The sequence below is a fragment of the Ranitomeya variabilis genome, chromosome 1 (genome assembly GCF_051348905.1).
Source record: "Ranitomeya variabilis isolate aRanVar5 chromosome 1, aRanVar5.hap1, whole genome shotgun sequence".
In the NCBI taxonomy this organism is placed as follows: domain Eukaryota; kingdom Metazoa; phylum Chordata; class Amphibia; order Anura; family Dendrobatidae; genus Ranitomeya; species Ranitomeya variabilis.
The window spans coordinates 1,158,111,895-1,158,130,634 of record NC_135232.1 but is presented as its reverse complement, the minus strand read 5'-3'; the positions used below and the strand labels follow the sequence as shown (position 1 = coordinate 1,158,130,634).

The 18,740-nt window shown below is 43.2% G+C and overlaps 1 protein-coding gene across 4 annotated transcripts in view; it reads right to left on the bottom strand.

Moving 5' to 3' along the window:
* The window catches only part of HSPA12B (heat shock protein family A (Hsp70) member 12B), a 143,413-nt gene that overhangs the window by 2,957 nt on the left and 121,716 nt on the right, over window positions 1–18,740 (bottom strand). For all 4 annotated transcript variants that reach the window (XM_077280370.1, XM_077280371.1, XM_077280372.1 and 1 more), the window contains exons 10-12: window positions 11,522–11,626; window positions 5,593–5,851; window positions 2,504–2,607 (exon numbers count right to left, since the gene is read on the bottom strand). In XM_077280370.1, the coding sequence (XP_077136485.1) occupies window positions 2,504–2,607; window positions 5,593–5,851; window positions 11,522–11,626 (468 nt within the window). The remainder of the gene's footprint in view (window positions 1–2,503; window positions 2,608–5,592; window positions 5,852–11,521; window positions 11,627–18,740) is intronic.

Below are 18,740 nucleotides of genomic sequence, written 5' to 3'. Positions count from 1 at the left end.
TCCTGTGTATAATGTCACTGATTATCACTGTATTACCTGTACACTGACACTATATACAGAGCTCCTGTGTATGTCACTGGTGATCACTATATTACCTGTACACTATACACTATATACAGAGCCCCTGTGTATAATGTCACTGGTGATCACTGTATTACCTGTACACTGACACTATATACAGAGCTCCTGTGTATAATGTCACTGGTGATCACTGTATTACCTGTACACTATACACTATATACAGAGCCCCTGTGTATAATGTCACTGGTGATCACTGTATTACCTGTACACTGACACTATACATAGAGCTCCTGTGTATAATGTCACTGGTGATCACTGTATTACCTGTACACTATATACAGAGCTCCTGTGTATAATGTCACTGATTATCACTGTATTACCTGTACACTGACACTATATACAGAGCTCCTGTGTATAATGTCACTGGTGATCACTGTATTACCTGTACACTATACACTATATACAGAGCCCCTGTGTATAATGTCACTGGTGATCGCTGTATTACCTGTATACTGACACTATATTCAGAGCTCCTGTGTATAATGTCACTGGTGATCACTGTATTACCTGTACAATATATACAGAGCTCCTGTGTAATGTCACTGATTATCACTTTATTACCTGTACACTGACACTATATACAGAGCTCCTGTGTATAATGTCACTGGTGATCACTATATTACCTGTTCACTGACACTATATATAGAGTTCCTGTGTAATGTCACTGGTGATCCCTGTACTACCTGTATACTATACACTACATACAGAGCTCCTGTGTATAATGTCACTGGTGATCACTGTATTACCTGTACACTGGCACTACACTCTGTATATAGATACAGTGCTCCTGTGTATAATGTCACTGGTGATCACTGTATAACCTGTATACTGTACACTATCTACAGAGCTCCTGTGTATAATGTCACTGGTGATCACTGTATTACCTGTACACTGACACTTTATACTGAGCCCCTTTGTATAATGTCACTGGTGATCACTGTATTACCTGTACACTATACACTATATACAGAGCTCCTGTGTATAATGTTACTGGTGATCACTGTATTACCTGTACACTATATACTGAGCCCCTGTGTATAATGTCACTGGTGATCATTGTATTACCTGTACACTGACAATATGCAGATCTCCTGTGTATAATGTAACTAGTGTATAATGTCACTTAATATAATAGTTGTTTTTATTTTTTATTAATGAACTGTACTGTGGTATTAAGTCACTAGGTGGAATATATGGTCTAGTCACGGTGTGGCAGTATATTTTCCTTGTATGTGATATTATTTGGTCACTATGTGATGGTAATATGTGGTGCGGCCATGCTGTGGTGGTATTTGTTCCTTGTTTGTGGTATTATTCAGTCACTATGTGGTGATAATAAGTGGTCCGGCCAGGGTGTGATGTATTTTTTTTTATTGTATGTGGTATTATTCTGTCATTATGTGGTGGTAATATGTGGTCTGGCCATGGTGTGACATATTTTTCCTTGTATGTGGTATTATTCGGTCTCTGTGTGGTGGTAATATGTGGTCTAATCACAGTGTGACAGTATTTGTTCCTTGTATGTGGTATTAATGGTCATTTAAAAAAAAAAAATGTATGTGACACATTCCCTTAAAGGAAAATAAATAAGAATATACCTAAAAAGAGTATTGGGTATTTTAAGAAATATTTAATATGTCAGAGTAGGGCCCGGCCAGAAGAGTGTACCGTGTCGTAGTGATGGCTTAAAATCTTTTGCTAAAACAAAAGCTGCTGGCTACGTATGTGATCTGGTGTCCGGTGGGAACTGTTAAAGTGTGATTGGTGAGGACGTGGTGGAGAAGTGAGTTTTCCAAGAGTGGGCGATGGGATAGGTTCCCGGAGTGGAGGTGGAGCTGAGAGTGGAGTCTGAAGGGGGGCCGAAAATTTTCCTAGTATGGGGTCCTGAAGTTACTGGTGGCAGCCCTGTGTGTCAGCTTCTTGCTGCTCATTATTAGGACACTTACAGAATGTAAACGTAATTCTGCTAGAGTCAACTTTTATGACACCCAAAGGACAGCACACAAACCATCCTATTACTTTATGGCACAAAATGTGGCCCTGTGACTCCATCTGACATTTTCTTCTGTTCATCAGGTCAGTAATAACAGAGTTTATGGTTGACTAGAGAGTTTATGGTTGACTAGTGCCTCCTAATGTGTGCACCCTAGAGCGCGTGTCCTCTTTTCCTCTTAATAGGCAATTTGTATATATAATTTCCCAGTAAAGCATTGCATGGCCTACAAGTCTCCTTACATCAGCTTGGCCCTCTCCACAAGGAGAGATGTTACCTCTTCCCGTCCTGCTGTCACCATGACCTCCCTGCACACCGTCCCGCCATCACCAAGGCCTCGCCCGTACACCGCCCCCCAGGGACATTATTAATGACAGCTTCTCTGGATAAGTGAAGTTAATAACCCACAGGAGATTGCTATGTCCGTACCGATGTGCTGGATGATCTGCTGGATGGTCGGCTGGAAGAGTTCATTCATGGCCTCCGACGACATCCGGAGCATCCCCTGCGAGGACCACTTCACAAAGTTCACACTGAGGGCAGAAATCAGAGATTACACAGCGGCACTGGAGGGATTAATGAAGAAGAGAAGGTTCGGCACTGATAAAGGGGCAAAAGAGCTGCACTTATATCATCAAGTCACTCTTCAGAAGCACGGGCCATGCCAGGAGCAGAAGTTCTAAATCTGCCACTACAATATCAGGCCAATTTAGTTTGACGGGAGCAAAACCCATAATAATGACATCCACAGTGGCCCCATAATAACAGTGATACCCATAGAGCCCCCATAATACCAGTGACATCCACAGTGGCCCCACAATAAGGCTAGGTTCACATTGCGTTAGGGCAATCCGTTAAGCGCATAGTGCTAGCGGATTGCGCTAACGCAATCTTTCTCTAGGGTCCGCGTTCGCCGTCCCCGCTAGCGCAGATCCCCGATCTGCGCTAGCGAGGGACGGACCTGCAAGCAGCGTCCGAGGTCCGTCACAAAAGAACGGCACATCGCTAGTGCGTGCCGAAAAGGGCATGCGCTAGCGATGCGCTACAGGCAGAAATCACATTGCTGTCAATGGGTGCGCTAACGGACCCGTTGCACGGCATTAATTGCGACATTTTCGCCGTGCAACACAGTCCGTTAGCGTTAACCCATTAACGCAATGTGAACCTAGCCTTAGTGCTATCCACAGTGGCCCCATAATAACAGTGATATCGAGAGTGCACCCTATGAAATATATTGAAAATATAATTTAATATCAATCATTTGTATCCTATTTGGCATGGGATTATAAAAACCCCTTTTTGTTCAGCTGTAACGGGACACCTAGCTCAGCAGGTGGTCAAACCTCAAAAAGGCTGAGTGACAGATCTCACACCTTGAGCCAGCTAAGTTAAGGATAAAAGGATGGTTTGCAGTGTAAATTCTGTGTTCAGACAGCTAGGATTTCATAAGGCGGAGCCCCAAATGTCCCAGTGCATCAGGAGGTCTGGATAGGAACAGCTCCTCCGGCAAGACTCAAGACTGGGTAACGTACAGAAACTTATAACTTGCAGCCTTGTGACAACACTAAAAAGGCTGGTTTCCCTGGACCCTGCCCTTTCCTCAGACTTACAGATTTCAACAGCAATTCTTATAACTCTCATATCTTCGCTCGAGAATCTGGCAGAGTCATAACACACACCTCATCCATATTGTATTAAAATTAGCTTACTATTGGTACCAAATTCGTCCTAGTTCCACACGGTTCCAGAGAAATCTGTACTTTGTACCTGCTGTGGTTAGTGTCTCGCGCTTACAGTGTTTAACAGAGCTACCGATGGAAGTTAGCAATATGTACTTATTATTTTCCTAGCCCAAATCGGGGGCCCAATATCTTATTATAATAGTACAAAGAACCTCCTGTCTTAAGAGAGATATCAGACCAGTTTCAGCTGGAGGGTGATTTGTGCATCTACAAGCACAATAAACATTCCTGGCTTGGGGGCAGGGCAGAGCATTGAGAAGAATAGCTTCACATACAGCAGAAACAAAGAGAGAAGGGGGGTCAAAGCTGCCATGTGCTTTCAGGACCATGGTCACATGCGCAGAAATCCCGCTACTATGGTATTTTACATTATCGTGACACAGTGATATCCACAGTGTCCCCATAATAACAGCAATATCCACAGTGTCCCCATAATAACAGTAACATCCATAGTGTCCCCATAATAACAGTGATATCCACAGTGCCCCATAATACCAGTGATATCCACAGTGCCCCATAATAACAGCGATATCCACAGTGCCCCCATAATAACAGCGATATCCACAGTGCCCCCATAATAACAGCGATATCCACAGTGCCCCCATAATAACAGTGATATCCACAGTGCCCCCATAATAACAGTGATATCCACAGTGCCCCATAATAAGTGATATCCACAGTGCCCCATAATAACAGTGATATCCACAGTGTCCCCATAATAACAGTGATATCCACAGTGTCCCCATAATAACAGCGATATCCACAGTGCCCCCATAATAACAGTGATATCCACAGTGCCCCCATAATAACAGTGATATCCACAGTGCCCCATAATAACAGTGATATCCACAGTGTCCCCATAATAACAGTGATATCCACAGTGTCCCCATAATAACAGCGATATCCACAGTGCCCCCATAATAACAGCGATATCCACAGTGCCCCCATAATAACAGCGATATCCACAGTGCTCCATAATAACAGTGATATCCACAGTGCCCCATAATAACAGCGATCTCCACAGTGTCCCCATAATAACAGCGATATCCACAGTGCCCCCATAATAACAGTGATATCCACAGTGCCCCATAATAACAGTGATATCCACAGTGCCCCATAACAGCGATATCCACAGTGCCCCATAATAACAGCGATATCCACAGTGCCCCATAATAACAGTGATATCCACAGTGTCCCCATAATAACAGCGATATCCACAGTGCCCCATAATAACAGTGATATCCAAAGTGCCCCATAATAACAGTGATATCCACAGTGCCCCATAATAACAGTGATATCCACAGTGCCCCCATAATAACAGTGATTTCCAGTGAGTTGAGGGATCTTGACCTACTAATGTGTATCCTGGAGGTGAAGGGTACCCAACCTACTAACATGTATCCTGGAGGTGAAGGGTCCCCAACCTGCTAATGTGTATCCTGGAGGTGAAGGGTCCCCAACCTGCTAACGTGTATCCTGGAGGTGAAGGGTCCCCAACCTGCTAACGTGTATCCTGGAAGTGAAGGGTCCCCAACCTGCTAACGTGTATCCTGGAGGTGAAGGGTCCCCAACCTGCTAACGTGTATCCTGGAGGTGAATGGTCCCCAACCTGCTAATGTGTATCCTGGAGGTGAAGGGTCCCCGGCCTACTGACGTGTATCCTGGAGGTGAATGGTCCCCGACCTACTAACGTGTATCCTGGAGGTGAGGGTCCCCGTCCTACTAACGTGTATCCTGGAGGTGAGGGTCTGGTACTCTCTGCAGCCTCCATTTCACCTGCTCTTCCGTAGGGCGGTCTCCACATTTTGCCTGGTGTGTCTCCTGTAGAAGTCTATGAAGGAGAACGGCAGGGAGATGTTCAGGTGGTTGGACCTCTGTGGAGCTGCAGTTCTTTTCCGAGCCTCAAATGCGATCATCAGGTCCACCCAGGCTGCCGGCCGCTTCACCTTGAAGGTCTGAATGAAGTCCTCACCGAATATCTTGCATAACATCTTCTCAAAGGCAAGGTCAACCCCAACAGCTCCATAAGGACCACCTACATGACCAGAACACCTCATCAGTATGGGAACAGTATTATAGTAGTTATATTCTTGTACATAGGGGGCAGTATTATAGTAGTTATATTCTTGTACATAGGGGCAGTATTATAGTAGTTATATTCTTGTACATAGGGGGCAGTATTATAGTAGTTATATTCTTGTACATAGGGGCAGTATTATAGTAGTTATATTCTTGTACATAGGGGCAGTATTATAGTAGTTATATTCTTGTACATAGGGGCAGTATTATAGTAGTTATATTCTTGTACATAGGGGCAGTATTATAGTAGTTATATTCTTGTACATAGGGGCAGTATTATAGTAGTTATATTCTTGTACATAGGGGCAGTATTATAGTAGTTATATTCTTGTACATAGGGGCAGTATTATAGTAGTTATATTCTTGTACATAGGGGCAGTATTATAGTAGTTATATTCTTGTACATAGGAGCAGTATTATAGTAGTTATATTCTTGTACATAGGAGCAGTATTATAGTAGTTATATTCTTGTACATAGGGGCAGTATTACAGTAGTTATATTCTTGTACATAGGGGGCAGTATTATAGTAGTTATATTCTTGTACATAGGGGCAGTATTATAGTAGTTATATTCTTGTATATTGGAGCAGTATTATAGTAGTTATATTCTTGTACATAGGGGCAGTATTATAGCAGTTATATTCTTGTACATAGGGGGAGTATTATAGCAGTTATATTCTTGTACATAGGGGCAGTATTATAGCAGTTATATTCTTGTACATAGGGGCAGTATTATAGCAGTTATATTCTTGTACATAGGGGCAGTATTATAGCAGTTATATTCTTGTACATAGGGGGAATATTATAGTAGTTATATTCTTGTACATAGGGACAGTATTATAGTAATTATATTCTTGTACATAGGGTCAGTATTATAGCAGTTATATTCTTGTACATAGGGGGCAGTATTATAGTAGTTATATTCTTGTACATAAGGGCAGCATTATAGTAGTTATATTCTTGTACATAGGGGCAGTATTATAGCAGTTATATTCTTGTACATAGGGGCAGTATTATAGCAGTTATATTCTTGTACATAGGGGGAGTATTATAGCAGTTCTATTCTTGTACATAGGGGCAGTATTATAGCAGTTATATTCTTGTACATAGGGGCAGTATTATAGCAGTTATATTCTTGTACATAGGGGCAGTATTATAGCAGTTATATTCTTGTACATAGGGGCAGTATTATAGTAGTTATATTCTTGTACATAGGGGCAGTATTATAGTAGTTATATTCCTGTACAGAGGAGCAGTATTATAGTAGTTATATTCTTCTACATAGGAGCAGTATTATAGTAGTTATATTCTTGTACATAGGGGCAGTATTATAGTAGTTATATTCCTGTACAGAGGAGCAGTATTATAGTGGTTATATTCTTGTACATAGGAGCAGTATTATAGTAGTTATATTCTTGTACATAGGAGCAGTATTATAGTAGTTATATTCTTGTACATAGGAGCAGTATTATAGTAGTTATATTCTTGTACATAGGGGCAGTATTATAGTAGTTATATTCCTGTACAGAGGAGCAGTATTATAGTAGTTATATTCTTCTACATAGGAGCAGTATTATTGTAGTTATATTCTTGTACATAGGGGCAGTATTATAGTAGTTATATTCTTTTACATAGGGAGCAGTATTATAGTAGTTATATTCTTCTACAGAGGAGCAGTATTATAGCAGTTATATTCTTGTACATAGGGGCAGTATTATAGCAGTTATATTCTTGTACATAGGAGCAGTATTATAGTAGTTATATTCTTGTGCAGAGGAGCAGTATTATAGTAGTTATATTCTTCTACAGAGGAGCAGTATTATAGTAGTTATATTCTTGTAAATAGGAGCAGTATTATAGTAGTTATATTCTTGTACATAGGGAGCAGTATTATAGTAGTTATATTCTTGTACATAGGAGCAGTATTATAGTAGTTATATTCTTGTACATAGGAGCAGTATTATAGTAGTTATATTCTTGTATATTGGAGCAGTATTATAGCAGTTATATTCTTGTACATAGGGGGAGAATTATATCAGTTATATTCTTGTACATAGGGGCAGTATTATAGCAGTTATATTCTTGTACATAGGGGCAGTATTATAGCAGTTATATTCTTGTACATAGGGGGAGTATTATAGCAGTTATATTCTTGTACATAGGGGCAGTATTATAGCAGTTATATTCTTGTACATAGGGGCAGTATTATAGCAGTTATATTCTTGTACATAGGGGCAGTATTATAGCAGTTATATTCTTGTACATAGGGGGAGTATTATAGCAGTTATATTCTTGTACATAGGGGCAGTATTATAGCAGTTATATTCTTGTACATAGGGGCAGTATTATAGCAGTTATATTCTTGTACATAGGGGCAGTATTATAGCAGTTATATTCTTGTACATAGGGGGAGTATTATAGTAGTTATATTCTTGTACATAGGGACAGTATTATATTAATTATATTCTGGTACATAGGGTCAGTATTATAGCAGTTATATTCTTGTACATAGGGGGCAGTATTATAGCAGTTATATTCTTGTACATAGGGGCAGTATTATAGCAGTTATATTCTTGTACATAGGGGCAGTATTATAGCAGTTATATTCTTGTACATAGGGGGAGTATTATAGCAGTTCTATTCTTGTACATAGGGGCAGTATTATAGCAGTTATATTCTTGTACATAGGGGCAGTATTATAGCAGTTATATTCTTGTACATAGGGGCAGTATTATAGCAGTTATATTCTTGTACATAGGGGGAGTATTATAATAGGTATATTCTTGTACATAGGGGCAGTATTATAGTAGTTATATTCCTGTACAGAGGAGCAGTATTATAGTAGTTATATTCTTCTACATAGGAGCAGTATTATAGTAGTTATATTCTTGTACATAGGGGCAGTATTATAGTAGTTATATTCCCGTACAGAGGAGCAGTATTATAGTGGTTATATTCTTGTACATAGGAGCAGTATTATAGTAGTTATATTCTTGTACATAGGGGCAGTATTATAGTAGTTATATTCTTGTACATAGGGGCAGTATTATAGTAGTTATATTCCTGTACAGAGGAGCAGTATTATAGTAGTTATATTCTTCTACATAGGAGCAGTATTATAGTAGTTATATTCTTGTACATAGGGGCAGTATTATAGTAGTTATATTCCCGTACAGAGGAGCAGTATTATAGTGGTTATATTCTTGTACATAGGAGCAGTATTATAGTAGTTATATTCTTGTACATAGGAGCAGTATTATAGTAGTTATATTCTTGTACATAGGAGCAGTATTATAGTAGTTATATTCTTGTACATAGGGGCAGTATTATAGTAGTTATATTCCTGTACAGAGGAGCAGTATTATAGTAGTTATATTCTTCTACATAGGAGCAGTATTATTGTAGTTATATTCTTGTACATAGGGGCAGTATTATAGTAGTTATATTCTTGTACATAGGGGCAGTATTATAGTAGTTATATTCTTGTTCATAGGGGCAGTATTATAGTAGTTATATTCTTGTACATAGGGGCAGTATTATAGCAGTTATATTCTTGTACATAGGGGCCAGTATTATAGTAGTTATATTCTTGTGCATAGGAGCAGTATTATAGTAGTTATATTCTTGTACATAGGGGCAGTATTACAGTAGTTATATTCTTGTACATAGGGGCAGTATTATAGCAGTTATATTCTTGTACATAGGAGCAGTATTATAGTAGTTATATTCTTTTACATAGGGAGCAGTATTATAGTAGTTATATTCTTCTACAGAGGAGCAGTATTATAGCAGTTATATTCTTGTACATAGGGGCAGTATTATAGCAGTTATATTCTTGTACATAGGAGCAGTATTATAGTAGTTATATTCTTCTACAGAGGAGCAGTATTATAGTAGTTATATTCTTGTAAATAGGAGCAGTATTATAGTAGTTATATTCTTGTACATAGGGAGCAGTATTATAGTAGTTATATTCTTGTACATAGGGGCAGTATTATAGCAGTTATATTCTTGTACATAGGGGCAGTATTATAGCAGTTATATTCTTGTACATAGGGGCAGTATTATAGTAGTTATATTCTTGTGCATAGGAGCAGTATTGTAGTTATATTCTTGTACATAGGGAGCAGTATTATAGTAGTTATATTCTTTTACATAGGGAGCAGTATTATAGTAGTTATATTCTTGTACATATGGGCAGTATTATAGCAGTTATATTCTTGTATAGAGGAGCAGTATTATAGCAGTTATATTCTTGTACATAGGAGCAGTATTATAGTAGTTATATTCTTGTACATAGGGGGCAGTATTATAGTAGTTATATTCTTGTACATAGGAGCAGTATTATAGTAGTTATATTCTTTTACATAGGGAGCAGTATTATAGTAGTTATATTCTTGTACATATGGGCAGTATTATAGCAGTTATATTCTTGTATAGAGGAGCAGTATTATAGCAGTTATATTCTTGTACATAGGAGCAGTATTATAGTAGTTATATTCTTGTACATAGGGGGCAGTATTATAGCAGTTATATTCTTGTACATAGGAGCAGTATTATAGTAGTTATATTCTTGTACATAGGGGCAGTATTATAGTAGTTATATTCTTGTGCATAGGAGCAGTATTACAGTAGTTATATTCTTGTACATAGGGGGCAGTATTATAGCAGTTATATTCTTGTACATAGGAGTAGTATTATAGTAGTTATATTCTTGTACATAGGGGCAGTATTATAGTAGTTATATTCTTGTACATAGGAGCAGTATTATAGTAGTTATATTCTTGCACATAGGGGCAGTATTATAGTAGTTATATTCTTGTACATAGGTGCAGTATTATAGTAGTTATATACTTGTACATAGGAGCAGTATTATAGCAGTTATACTCTTGTACATAGGAGCAGTATTATAGTAGTTATATTCTTGTACATAGGAGCAGTATTATAGTAGTTATATTCTTGTACATAGGAGCAGTATTATAGTAGTTATATTCTTGTACATAGGAGCAGTATTATAGTAGTTATATTCTTGTACATAGGGAGCAGTATTACAGTAGTTATACTCTTGTACATAGGAGCAGTATTATAGTAGTTATATTCTTGTACATAGGAGCAGTATTATAGTAGTTATATTCTTGTACATAGGGGGCAGTATTATAGCAGTTATATTCTTGTACATAGGGGCAGTATTATAGTAGTTATATTCTTGTACATAGGGGCAGTATTATAGCAGTTATATTCTTGTATATAGGGGGCAGTATTATAGTAGTTATATTCTTGTACATAGGGGCAGTATTATAGTAGTTATATTCTTGTACATAGGGGCAGTATTATAGTAGTTGTATTCTTGTACATAGGAGCAGTATTATAGTAGTTATATTCTTATACATAGGGGCAGTATTATAGTAGTTATATTCTTGTACATAGGAGCAGTATTATAGTAGTTATATTCTTGTACATAGGGGCAGTATTATAGTAGTTATATTCTTGTACATAGGGGCAGTATTATAGTAGTTATATTCTTGTACATAGGGGCAGTATTATAGTAGTTATATTCTTGTACATAGGGGCAGTATTATAGCAGTTATATTCCTGTATATAGGGGTAGTATTAGGTTATTTTCTACCTGATGCTTTGTACAGTTCCTTCAGGGTTCCTTGCGGTTGCTCGATCTGATGGACTGTGAGATCCACCGTTCCTCCTCCGCAGTCGGCCACAATATAGCGATCTCCTAGGAGTGGATAGAAGATTCTGCTGTCAGATATCAGTCATTGTTATTATTATGTTAATAATCTCTCGTATCCTGACAGTTCGGGATTAATGACAGCTGGTAGATGGCGGTCTGTGCTCATCCTTTACTGTACAGTTTCTGTACTCTGGTTTCTCGCTGGGTGTCATCCTCGCCTTCCTGTCGGGGGTCACATTATTTCTGAGCCCACCATTCCCTATGGTACATAATCACTCAGGCCAAAAATACAAATGGCTCCGTTTCCTCCATCCTGAGTAATAGCTACGAGGCGGGAGCAGGGTGCAGCCAAGCTGTAACCGCGTGTGTAATGTCACATTCCAGGGGTCTAAAGGGCCAAGAACCCATCAGGCCCTCAGAATGCAAAAATAGCATCACAGACTTGGCCGAAGATATTTCTGGATGGTCCGTCCATCATTGATCATTGCAAATAAACAAGAATCAGCCTTTTCACTTCCAACCATCGCTGATAACAAGTAGTAATAGATTGTAGGCTCCTATCCTACAGTCTCCTCCCCCAGTAATGGCTGATAACAGGGAGTAATAGATTGTAGGCTCCTCCCCGAGTAATGGCTGATAACAGGGAGTAATAGATTGTAGGCTCCTATCCTAAAGTCTCCTCCCCCAGTAATGGCTGATAACAGGGAGTAATAGATTGTAGCCTCCTCCCCCAGTAATGGCTGATAACAGGGAGTAATAGACTGTAGGTCTTTTATTAAATAAAAAATACTTACACATGACACTAACTATGATACATTACAAATAAAACACAACAGAACAAAACATAAGAACAAAGCTCCAATCAGACGGCAACAAACGACAAAAAAGAAACCTACTAATCAGGGACAAGAAAGAAAAAATCCAATTAAATAAAGAAAGCAAAAACAAAAGACAACAAACAAAATACTCATAACTTACATGAATACCCCTGTAAAAAATTATAAATAATAAATAGTATAAAATCATGTAAGACCCCCGGCCCAGCTTCATTCATACTACTATATACAACCCCAACTACATTCACACCGTCCTATATACAATATTATATACAATATATACACTATAAACACATTATATACCGATTTATACAACGCCGCAAACACAACAAAACTCTACTGGTCCCACTGCCTTACCTTACAGCCACCCGCTTGCACCGCCACATACACCCTACAACAAACCTAAATAAGATATAGTGTACAAAATTAACATTTATTTATTTTTTTTATTTTTTTTTATTTATTTTTATTTATTTATTTTATTTTATTTTCTTATTTTTATTTTTTTTTATTTATTTATTTTTTTTATTATATTTTTTTTCCTTTTTTCAATATATACACACACCTACTCTAACTATCCCGCCACCCCTGATCCAGCTCTGGCCACAAAGTTCAGGAATTATCCGAGCTAGGATCAGGCCCCAAAGTTTTTCCCCAGGCGGGGCCTGGGCCAGGCCAGATCAGTCTCCTATCACCGCCGTTGAACCCCCCAATCCCCCACCCAACCTAACTAAGACCCTCTATTATACACACTATATACAATATATACAATACACTATATACAACATATACATAAACCAACTTCACAGAACACAACCTACATACTCACCACCCAAGGCTCAAGTTCGATGCCTGCAAACCTTCTATTCAAGGAACAGAGATACAAAACAAAAACCTAGGGTGTAAAGACATCAGCCCACCACCAGGATATAGGAGCGCTAACGGACTAAGGCACCCCGAAGGAGAAACCCCTCCAGAGATGGGCCGCCCTCCGGGCACCCAGTCTTTCGCACTCCAGAGAACGCACCTTCACCAGGGCACCTAGGATGCTGCTACAAACTTCATCTACACGGAGGATTTTACTCTGCGTCGAAACTAAATCTCGTGCGTTCCACGTGAAGTACCTGACCACTGCGCTGACTAAGAATAAAGTGGCTCGGTCCCTTCTCCCGAGGTCTCTGAACGCTCCATAGGCCCACTCGGCATAGGACAGAGAGGCCAGCCGCGGCCAACCAAAAGAAGCGCCCACCCTGTTGTACACCTCTGTATTAAAAGGACAATGAAGCAGGAAGTGCTCCATGCTTTCCAGCATGGTAGCGCAATCCTCACGGAGACAATTCCTGTCCACGGAGCTCCTGTGCTTCAAATTGTCCCTCACATACAACTTACCTTGGAAGCAGCGCCAAGTCAAGTCCCAATACTTCTTGGGGATCCTGCTAGAATTTAACAAACTTAACCCAACCTCTAGATCCCGACTCGGGCAGTCCCTGAGGACCAATGGTCTCTGAAAATGCGAAAGCAAGACCCGCATGTCGAGGAGTTTCCTCGGGAGGGACCTGACTTCCCACATTCCCAGACCCCACCGGCGCATCATCTTCAGAACCGGGGTAACATAAGCCGGGAGATGCCCGTGCGGTGTGCGAAGATCCTTCAATCTTCCCCCTGTCTCCCATTCCTGGAAGAAAGGCTGAAACCATCCCTTGCAGGAGAATACCCATGGAGGAGCCCTCTCTTTCCAGAGGTTTGCCACGTTAACTTTCAAAAAGGTGTTCACTAGGAACACCACGGGGTTTACCATATTCAACCCCCCCTAGTCTCCTCGTGCGGTAAGTGACCTCCCGTTGGACTAGGTTCAGTCTATTCCCCCATAACATCTGGAAGAACAGACTGTAGACCCGTGTCCAGAGAGGCTTTGGTAAGACACAGACGCTGCCCAGGTAGATTAGCAAGGGGAGCAGGAAAGCTTTGCACAGGTCAACCCTTTCCCTCAGGGTCAAAGACCAACCCTTCCATTGGTCCACTCTTTGGGCGACACCTTTGATTCTGCCTTCCCAGTTTTTCGTGGGGTAATCACCCTGGCCAAATTCGATGCCTAGGACTTTGGCATGTTCTTGGGGTTTGGGGAGGGTGTCCGGAAGATCAAACGCGGGATCCCCGCCTCCCAGCCAGAGACTCACACTTGTCCTGGTTGACCTTGGACCCGGATGCCTCCGAGTAGCTCTCCACTTCTGACATCACCACCATCGCCTCCTCTTGCGAAGAAACAAAGACGGTAACGTCGTCCGCGTAGGCCACTACCCTCAGGATAGCCTCCGGCGCCACCCCGCCCATCCTCACCCCTGCCAACGGTCCACAATCGACCCTTCTGAGGAAGGGATCGATCGCAAACGCGTAAAGCAAAGGGCTAAGAGGGCAGCCCTGACGGACACCAGATCCTACCCCGAAAGGTTGTCCAATCCACCCGTTTACCAGAGGGAAAGTCTCAGCCCCTGCGTACAAGGTCTTAAGCCAGTCCACAAACCCTCCAGGCAGACCATACCTCAAAAGAGTGGACCAGAGGTACTCGTGGTCGACCCGATCAAAGGCTTTTGCCTGATCCAGGGTCAGCAAGAACCCCTTCCAAAGGCCCACCCTGCCTTGCTCCACGGCCTCTCGGACACCCAGAACAGCACTGAAAGTGCTACGGCCAGGAACGCAACAGTGCTGAGCCTCCGAAAGGAGCCGCGGTGCAAACTTCACCAGCCTGTTGAAGAGTATCTTAGCCAAAACCTTCCTGTCCACATTGAGAAGTGATATGGGACGCCAATTCTCAATGCGTGATGGATCCTTACCCTTTGACAAAATGATCAGAGCCGACCTCCTTAATGATCTCGGCAGAGTGCCCGAGGAGAGACACTCATTAAACACCTGAGTCAAGAGGGGGACCAAGGAGTCCCTAAAAGTCCTAAAGAACTCGGATGTTAAGCCATCCGGACCTGGCGATTTTTTGGGCCGGAGCCCATCGATCGCCAGTCTCACTTCCTCTTCTTTGATCGCTTCTGCCAAACCGCCCAGCGAGAGGTCAGCCCCTGGCTCAGGAACAGCTTCAGCCAGGAAAGCCGACATCCTGTCACGATCCAGTTCCTTCCTTCCCAAGAGGTGCGAGTAGTATGAACTGACGACCTCCAAGATCCCTGATCTGGACCTTCTCAGGGATTCCGTACTGTCCATCAGCCCCGTCACTATCTTACTATTCACTGACATCTTGCAGCTTCTGTAGGGGTCGGGCGAGTAGTACTTCCCGTAGTCCCTCTCAAAAACCAAAGATGCATGCCTATCGTACTGACACCTCATTAGCAAGGATTTCACACTGGAGATCGCCTCGCGGCTACCCCCAGTCGAGACAAGATGCTCGAGTTTCCTCCTCAGGCTCTGATACAGGCGATCCCTGTTCAGGCTTCTGAGGTTCGAGAGTTGCCGGAAGAATCTCGCCACCCGATGTTTGAACATCTCCCACCACTCAGACTTAGTGTTACTTAGGCCCAGCAGCGGTACCTGGCTCTGAAGAAAATCCTCAAAGGACCGTCTTACAGCTTCTTCCTCAAGGAGTGACGAATTCAGCTTCCAATAACCTCTTCCCATCCGAGGAGTCTCTGTAACGCTCAGAGAAAACATAATCAAACAGTGATCGGAGAATTCCACCTCCACAACCGACAACGGAGAGGAGACGGCCTCCTCCTTCAAATAAAACCTGTCTAACCTAGATCTGCACTGACTACCTCTAAAAAAGGTGAACCCCGTGTGGCCTGGGTTGTGCCGGATGTGGACATCCACCAGGCGTGCCTCACTTACTATCCTATTTAGCGCGACGCAATCGTAAGCCAGCCGGTCTCCGGAACCTCCTCTATCACAGGGTCTCGTGACGTTATTGAAATCCCCTCCAAAGACCACCTGCCGACTCGAAAATAAGTAAGGTTTGATCTTCATGAAGAGACACTTGCGGTCCCACTTGGACTGGGGACCGTAGATGTTAATGAGCCGAAGCTCCTGTCCCCCCCATGGAGACATCTAGGATCAAGCATCTCCCCATTTCTAACTCGATCAATCGTCTGCATTCAACCGCTGCGGTCTTAAAAAGGACCGCCACCCCGCTATATGGCTCGGCCGCAAGAGACCAGTAGGAGGGCCCATGCCTCCACTCCCGCCTTGCCTTATGCATGGTTGATAGGTCGGTCAACCTGGTCTCCTGCAAAAACAAAATGTCGGCTTCAAGTTGGCCGAGAAAATGAAAGGCCGTGTACCTTGCCGCTTCTGACTTTATGCTGGCAACATTAATGGTTGCCAGCGTCAATGGGGTGGGTGCCGCCATCATGATTGATTGAGTTAGATAGCCTTTTTCTTCCCACCCCCAACAGTTTCACCCTCTTCCTCTGACAATGATGAGTTTTTAGTGCGCTTAAGACAAACAGACTCATCCATTCTCTCCTTACATACACTCTGGCCCCTGTCTGGTGGTCCCGAGGTAGTCCCCCCCCCCGGAAGGCTTTGTATTTGCCCCCTGAGAAGAAGACCCAGCGACCTCCTGAGCCCCAACAACCTTGTCCGCAACCTCCGGCCCCGGGTCCCCATCGCCCCCCTCTGGAGGGGAGTCCTGGAGGGCCCGGAACCGGTTAGAGAGATCCACCAGAGGGGGGGCGGCTGGACCTTCCAATGGCACCTGGATCAGGGCTACGGAGTCAGAGGGGTCGCACTCCAAGGAGGAGGCTCGAGGCCCGGACCCCCTCTTATCCTTAGTTGTTTTCCTGTTACCCTTTTTCTTTTGCTGTGACCACTCCCCCTCTCCCTCATCCAGACTGTCACCGGATGAAGGTTCCTGGGCAGACATGGCGTCCTTTTGCTCCTCCCTTTCAAGTCTCTTGACTTCCTCGATCAATTCGCTGTCTTTAGGATCCTCAGCTGCAAGTGAAGCACCCGGGTCAGAGTGTAGGGTCATTACTCCCTGCCCCCTTTTCCCATGGCGCTGCTCCTGCCGCCTGATATTGGATGGCGGCAGCCTGCTCCTCACCGGTTCCCTGCCTCCTCCGCCTCTGCTGGTCCCTTCACCGGCGAGATTAGTCCCGGCTTTCGCCTGTCCTGCACTCGCCGCTTTCAGGACCGCATTGGCAAAGGAACGCGGACAGCGACTGAACGGGTGACCGAGGTCACCACACAAGTTACACCTAATCCTGCCACAGGTAGCAGCGAGATGGCCGAGGTCCCCACACAGTGCGCATTTCTGGGTGGTACACTGCGCACTGAAGTGTGTGGGGCTGCCGCACCTGTGACAGACCTTAGGCTGCCCCCGGTAGAAAATCAAGATCCTGTCCCTCCCCAAAAATGTTGAGGAAGGGATATGGGTAACGGTGTTTCCTGAAACCTTCAATTTCACCATGAAGGTCCAGGCTCCTGACCAGATACCATGCTCGTCGAGGGTCTTTTCGGGAATACCGACGATGTCGCCGTATCGTCCAACCCAGGTGGAGATGTCGACACAGGAAAGTGACTCGTTACTTGTCAAAACGGTCACCTTCCTGACTGAGTTCTGGCGGGATATTGCTACAGGGAGGAAACCCTGCCATTCGGGGCGACCCCGAGCCAGCTCGTGGCGAGACCAGAAAAGCTCAAGGCCCTCCAGTCTCACGAAGCTGACATCGAAGTAGGAGGTCCCATAGGGATGGATCAAGGCGAAGATGTCATATGCCACGAAGCCCATCCCCAGCAGGAGCTCAGCAACCTTTGACCGATCAGGACAGGCATCCTTGCTTACCCACTGGAGACGGGCCACGTTCCTACGGTTACTCCTCTGCCCCGGTGTCGGCAGAGACCAGACAGTCTCTGCCCCTCTATCTCGGAAGGCGGAAAGACCGTGTCTCTCTATCCAGAAAGACAGATCAACCTCCCTCCCCTCTACATTGATAGAACTCTCCCCTCTCCTCAGGGCGTCCAGGAAGCGCTGTTGCAAGTCACCATCCTCAGGGTCACCAGACAAGGGCGCACTACTACCCCCAGCAGTGACAGCTGCTGAATAGCTTGGGGCCGAAGCCCCCGCCACCGCTGGGGGGGCAGCGGGACCACTACCTGCTTCCCCTCCACCAACACCAGTAATGCTCTTCTCATTCACTCCTCCACTACTCCCATCATTTGCAACATCACTACTCCCACCATTCACTCCACTACTCCCATCATTTCCTGCACAGCTCCTTTCATTCCCCTTACCACTGCCACCACTTCCCGTCACTTTATTACCTGTATTGTCACCACCATTTGTCCCAGTGTTCTCTGCACCTGCCACAGTCACATCCATT